At 46.6% G+C, this 6,791-nt stretch overlaps 1 protein-coding gene across 2 annotated transcripts in view; it reads left to right on the top strand.

Annotated features, from left to right (window-relative positions):
- The window catches only part of LOC116074544 (solute carrier family 5 member 4-like), a 60,913-nt gene that overhangs the window by 41,298 nt on the left and 12,824 nt on the right, over positions 1–6,791 (top strand). For both annotated transcript variants that reach the window (XM_031347178.1, XM_031347179.1), the window contains 2 exons: positions 2,299–2,434; positions 5,309–5,416. In XM_031347178.1, coding sequence (XP_031203038.1) covers positions 2,299–2,434; positions 5,309–5,416 — 244 coding nt within the window. The remainder of the gene's footprint in view (positions 1–2,298; positions 2,435–5,308; positions 5,417–6,791) is intronic.

Genomic DNA, 6,791 nt, shown 5'->3' with positions numbered 1-6,791 from the left:
CTTCCTCTCTCTCTCCCTCCCTCTCTCTTTCTCTCTCTCTCTTTCTCCCTCCTTCTCTCTCCCTCTCTCTTTCTCTCTCTCTCTTTCTCCCTCCTTCTCTCTCTCCCTCCTTCTCTCTCTCCCTCTCTTTCTCTCTCTCTCTTTCTCCCTCCTTCTCTCTCCCTCTCTCTCTTTCTCTCTCTCTCCCTCCCCCCTCTCTCTCTCCCCACCCCACCCCCGTGTCTCTCTCCCTATCAGTCCTAGTGTCCCCTGACTCTTTGTAACACCCACTGTCTTTTGTTCTCAGCAGCTTGTAAGAAATCACCTACCCAACTCATTGAACAGAGAAGGTGAGCTGGTGCCTAGCCGGAGCCTTCACCCCTACAAACTAACGCTCATGGTACTGGAAGGTACGATACCAGAGAAGAAAGGTAAACACCAACCTAGCTGCAAACCCTTTGCTCAACAATGGTCGCCCGCCTGCAAGACATGCCGGTGCAATGGTGGAACAAAGCTTGTGAAAGTAACGAAGCGAGATCTGATCCAAGGCCAATGACGCCATGAGATGGAACCCACAGCCGACAATGGCTGAGCGGCCAAGAACCTAAGACTAGACAATCCAGGGACGTAGGGTAAAACCGAACACTACTGTTCTGCTGAAAGTAAAATAAAGAAGAAAGAAGAAAAAACATCTAGCAATATAATGACTCCTGACAACGTTCTGCTATACTCATAGGTCACTGTCTCTCTCAGCCGTCCTCAGAGGCTTCCTCCTGAAACAGATGGGAACACGGAACCCACAGCCAGACAGTGCACAGAGAGTGAGAGACCTTGAAACACTCGGCCCTAAATGGGATGTCTCCATCACATCCCTCCCCTCGGGACCATGCCAGTTCTATCACTTTCAGTTCCTAATTAGATGAGTTTTCAGAGCAGTTTGAAGAATTCTAGAAATGAATGTCTCTGTGTCCTATTTTCATGGCTTCCTAATTATGGTGTTAACATGGGAACAGGCTTGCCCTGCTAGAAGTAAGTTACCTGATAAGAACAAGGAAGATGTTAAGGATATGTCTGTATAATGTACAAGACAAGAACATACAGCTGTGGTAGCACCAGAAGTGGCTTGAGGAGCTTATTGTGTTGCAATCTGGGTGTGATAACCATGCTTCAGTAATAGATAATGGGGCTGAAGAGATGGCTCACAGGTAAAGAACACTGTCTGCTCTTCCGGAGGTCCTGGGTTCAATTCCCAGCAACTACATGGTGACTCACAACCATCTGTAATGAAATCTGGTGCCCTCTTCTGGCCTGCAGGATACATGCAGGCAGAATGCTGTATACATAATAAATAAATCTTTAATAAAAAAAAAAAAAGATGCCGGGTCGTGGTGGCATACGCCTTTAATCCCAGCACTTGGGAGGCAGAGGCAGGTGGATTTCGAGTTCGAGGCCAGCCTGGTCTACAGAGTGAGTTGCAGGACAGCCAGGGCTATACAGAGAAACCCTGTCTTGAAAAAACAAACAGAGAGAGAGAGAGAGAGAGAGAGAGAGAGAGAGAGAGAGAGTCCTACTTTAGGGATGGGAAACAGGAGATTTACAGGGGTTAAACACTGCAAATTAAATAGTAATATAAATCCTAATGCTGCTGTAAAGCCCATTGGTTTCTACTAACCATACCTTTTTTTTTTTTTTAAGATTTATTTATTTATTTTACGTGTATAAGTACACTGTAGCTGTACAGATGGCTGTGAGCCATCATGTGTATGGCTGCTGGGAATTGAACTCAGGACCTCTGCCGGCCCGCTTGCTCTGGCCCCACTGGCTCCGGCATAATACACTGTAGTTGTCTTCAGACACACCAGAAGAGGGCGTCAGATCTCATTACAGATGGTTGTGAGCCACCATGTGGTTGCTGGGAATTGAACTCAGGACCTCTGGAAGAGCAGTCAGTGCTCTTAACCGCTGAGCCATCTCTCTAGCCCCTAAGGTAATTTTTTAAATTGAATTTCATTCTGTGCGTATGAGTGTTTTGTATGCAGGTAAGCATGGGCACAATCCGTGTGCCTTAAGTCCATGGAGGTCAAAACGGGGTACTAGATTCTTCCAAAACTGGAACTATAGATGTCTATGGCTGCTGGGAACTGAAGCCCAGTTCTCTGCGTGAACAATATGAAGAGCTTTTCCCCGCTGAGCCACGTCTTCAGCCCTAACCATATAATTTCTTATTTTATATATAATATGAAACCTTGAAAATGTATTCTCACCCTCCTTAAAGTCACTAGCCGATGGTGGCACTGATAGGCTGTGTGTCCCCGGCAGGTCATCGTACAGCGCTGCTTATGTGGCAAGAACCTGTCGCACGTGAAGGCTGCCTGCATCCTGTGTGGCTACCTGAAGCTGCTGCCCATGTTCCTCATGGTGATGCCAGGGATGATCAGCCGCATTCTGTACACAGGCAAGCCTCTTTTCTATACTTGGTGTCTGTGCTTCTTAAGGTGAGAAAAACTCTGATAGGTTAGAAGGAGAGATGGAGAGATGTAGCAGTGATTTCAGCTAACTGCTTTGTGTTCCCAGAGGGCCAGAGTGCTCTGAATTTGTGAATGAAACACACACACACACACACACGCACACACACACACACACGCACACGCACACACGCACACATACACGCACGCACGCGCGCACCAGTATTAATTTTTGACATGCCCTGACTAGCTCAAAGGCTGGGCACTCCTAAACCTTCCCATGCTACCCCACGCCCAATCGGGGAAGTAGCCAGTAGCCACATACCCGAATTCTTACATGGCTGGTTGGCTTTCTCTCCTGCAGCTCTTGCGCCCCATCCTTCTCCCCTGAATCATGGCAATTCTGCCTTCCTTTCTCCCAGTTCTTAGCCCACACAAATCTAAAGGTTCCACCATATTCTACCTGCCCAGTCATTAGCCATTGGCTCTTTATTGATTGATCAAAAACCAATTGGGGACAAGGACCCTCAGCATTTGGACACTCAGATTGACGATTTGGGGGGGCCTGGTTAACTCAAAGCATTAGAACCAATCCCCCACAGAGGGAGGCGCTTCTGAGACAAGGGTCAGAAGGAGAACATTCGGCAGACTTGGCGCTCTACTCTATCCCTTTCGTACATGCTGCCAGGCCCCTTGTAGACTTCTGAAACTGTGCATCCTGTTCCCGTGAGTATATCTGATGTCAGATAGTCCAGAAGTTCCCTGGGTGGATGAGGTGGAACTGAGCAAGGATGTGATAGCTGACTGTGGTGGTTTGAATATGTTTGTCCCAAGGAGTGGCACTATTAGGAGATTGCTGGAGTGGGCGTGGTCTTGCTGGGGTGGGTGTGGTCTTGTTGTGGTGGGCATGGCCTTTTGAGGTGGGTGTGGCCTTGTTTGAGTGGGCGTGGTCTTGTTGGTGTTGGCGTGGTCTTATTGTGGTGGGCATGGCCTTTTGGGTGGGTGTGGTCTTGTTTGAGTGGGCGTGGTCTTAATGGTATGGGCGTGGTCCTGTTGGGGCGTGGCCTTCCTGGTGGGTGTGGCCTTGTGGCGAGCATGGCCTTTGGTGTGGGCGTGGTCTTGTTGGGGTGGGCGTGGTCTTGTTGTGTGGGTGTGGCCTTGGTCGAGTGGGCGTGGCCTTGCTGGAGGAAGTGTGTCACTATAGGAGTGGGCTTTGAGGCCCACCTCCTAGCTGAAGTCAAGGCCTCTAACACTTTTTGAAGGATGCTTTCCTCTCTCTCCCCTGAAGAAGAAGGCACACTGAAGAAGAAAGAAGTTTCACCAAAACATCCTAAGAACAATCTCCAGAGTTCAAATCACCCTCAGCAACAATGAATGCCTTCTTTATTCCTACTGGGATGGCTCATGAAGTCTCACTTAAAGCATTCCATTGCTTTCCAATCCAAAGTCCCAAAATCCACATTCCTCCAAACAAAGGCATGGTCAGTCTAGTGCAGCAATGCCCCAGTCTGTCTTAGGGTTTGCATTACTGTGAACAGACACCATGACTAAGGCAACTCTGTTTTTTTTTTTTTTTTTTTTTTTTTTTTTTTTTTTTTTTTTTTTTTTTTTTTTTTTTTTTTTTTTTTAGATTTCTTTATTTATTTTATGTATATGAGTACACTGTAGCTGTCCAGATGGCCGTGAGCGTTTATGTGGCTGCTGGGAATTGAACTCAGGACGTCTGCTTGCTCCCACCCCGCTCACTCCAGCCCTGCTTGCTCCAGTGTAATACACTGTAGCTGTCTTCAGACGCACCAGAAGAGGGCGTCAGATCTCATCATGGATGGTTATGAGCCACCATGTGGTTGCTGGGATCCGAACTCAGGACCTCGGGAAGAGCAGTCAGTGCTCTTACCCACAGAGCCATCTCTCCAGCCCAAGGCAACTCTTATAAAGGACAGCATTTACTGGGGCTGGCTTACAGGTTCAGAGGTTCAGTCCATTATCATAAAGGCAGGAAGCATGGCAGCATCCAGGCAGGCATGGTGCTGGAGAAGATGAGAGTTCTACATCTTATTCCAAAGGCAACTGTCTTTCAGGCAGATAAGAGGGTCTCAAAGCTCGCTCCTACAGTGACATGCTTCCTCCAACAAGGCCACACCCACCCCAACAAGGCCACACCCACTCCAACAAGGCCACACCTTCTAATAGTGTCACTCCTGGGCCAAGCAACTTCACACCACCACACTGACCTTCTTATGATCGGGTAGGGCAACATCTTTGACCAGGAAGGTCTCACATTCACATCTTGATCTCTGAGAGAACTTCAAAACTGAATCATTTGTCAGTTTTGGGGAAAATTAATTTCCAAGTCAGATGAGGGTAACTACTGCCAATTTTTTTTTCTTGAGAAATTACTTTTTCTTTTTCTTTTTTCTTTTTTTCATTTTTGTTTGTTTTTCGATACAGGGTTTCTCTGTGTAGTTCTGGCTGTCCTGGAACTCACTCTGTAGACCAGGCTGGCTTCAAACTCAGAAATCCATCTGCCTCTGCCTCCCAAGTGCTGGGATTAAATGTGTGTGCCACCACCACTGCCCGGCTAGAGAAAAGTACTTTTTCTTGATTAGGAAAGGTGCTAACTAAGACACAGCCAGTCACTTCTGAGGAACGGAAGACACATTTCTATGGTCAATCCCATCACACAGCATCACTGTGTTTTCCCAACTAGGCATTTAAGTGTATCAAGTTCAAAATTCAGCATCCAATTTCTAGGCGAATATAGTTTCTCCCATCTATGATCTTGCGACTTCCCTCAGTGCCCCCCACCCCTTGCAGGATTGTACCTAGTTGAATCCCGCTCAATGAACTGTGTCTCCCCTCAGATAAGGTGGCCTGCGTTGTACCTTCTGAGTGTGAGAAACAGTGCGGCAATGCAGTCGGCTGCACCAACTACGCCTACCCTACCCTTGTGCTAGAGCTGATGCCTGATGGTAAGTAACCATCCACAGCAGGTCTACAGGGATACACGGGCCATGAGGGATATATTGAGGGCAACTCTCTGGCAACCTTTCCATTAATTCGGTCCTACTCATCAGATGGTTCTTGAGTCAGTCACAGTCTACCAGTCATGTGATGGCTGGGTCTGGCGATTGCAGGGAGGCGCTAATTTCTGTTAGAAGAGTACTGCTTAGGGTAAATGCTGTCTTCTGGATCAGTTAACACTGCAATGATTTGCTAGCCAAAGAAGTTATAATGCTGCAAATGTGGAAACCCAGAAGACTAGAAGTTAACTTTTACCTTGACTTTAGGATAATCTCTCTTTTTTTTTCTTTTTGGTTTTTCGAGACAGGGTTTCTCTGTGTAGCCCTGGCTGTGCTGGAACTTACTCTGGAGACCAGGCTGGCCTCCAACTCAGAAATCCACCTGTCTCTGCCTCCCAAGTGCTGGGATTAAAGGCATGCGCCACCACCGCCCGGCTTTAAAATAAAATCTTAATCTGCATGCTTTGTACCTAAGTATACACCATTCCTCATGTGTTTCTTTGGCTCTTACAATTTATCAGTAAAGTAAGCATGGTTGCCCTACACCTTGGAACTCACTGTAGCTTTACAGTCTAGATTAAAGGCGTGCGGCACCACTGCCCGGCAGCTCTTAAACTCTTAATACTTCGGCTGGTGAGATGGCTCAGCGGTTAAGAGCGCCAACTGCTACTTCCGAATGTAGTGAGTTCAAATCCCAGCAATCACATGGTGGCCCACAACCATCCATAATGAGATCTGACACCCTCTTCTGGTGTGTCTGAAGACAGCTACAGTGTACTTACATATAATAAATAAATAAATAAATAAATAAATAAACAAATCTTAAAAGAAGAAGAAAGAAAGAAAGAAAGAAAGAAAGAAAGAAAGAAAGAAAGAGAGAGAGAGCTGCTCTTAATACTAAGCTGAACCTGAGGAAGAACCTCAGAAAATTACATTATAAATCCAGATAATGGGCCTGGAGAGATGGCTCAGCGGTTAAGAGCACTGACTGCTCTTCTGAAGGTCCCAAGTTCAAATCCCAGAAACCACATGGTGGCTCACAACCACCTGTAACGAGATCTGATGCCCTCTTCTGGGGCATCTGAAGACAGCTACAGTATACTCACATATAATAATAAATAAATCTTTAAAAAAAATAAATCCAAATATTTATATTTCTTAAGCTAATTTTAAGCCATAGAAGCTAACCAGCCACATGGTAGCTCTGTATTTTTAAAATTAAACTCCCAGATTAAGCAGGGAGATGGTGGCGCATGCCTTTAATCCCAGCACTTGGGAGGCAGAGGCAGGGAGATTTCTGAGTTTGAGGCCAGCCTGGTCTACA

Source organism: Mastomys coucha, unplaced genomic scaffold, assembly GCF_008632895.1.
Source record: "Mastomys coucha isolate ucsf_1 unplaced genomic scaffold, UCSF_Mcou_1 pScaffold3, whole genome shotgun sequence".
Lineage (NCBI taxonomy): Eukaryota > Metazoa > Chordata > Mammalia > Rodentia > Muridae > Mastomys > Mastomys coucha.
Note: the sequence above shows the minus strand (reverse complement) of the source record. Positions and strands in the feature narration are given on the sequence as shown.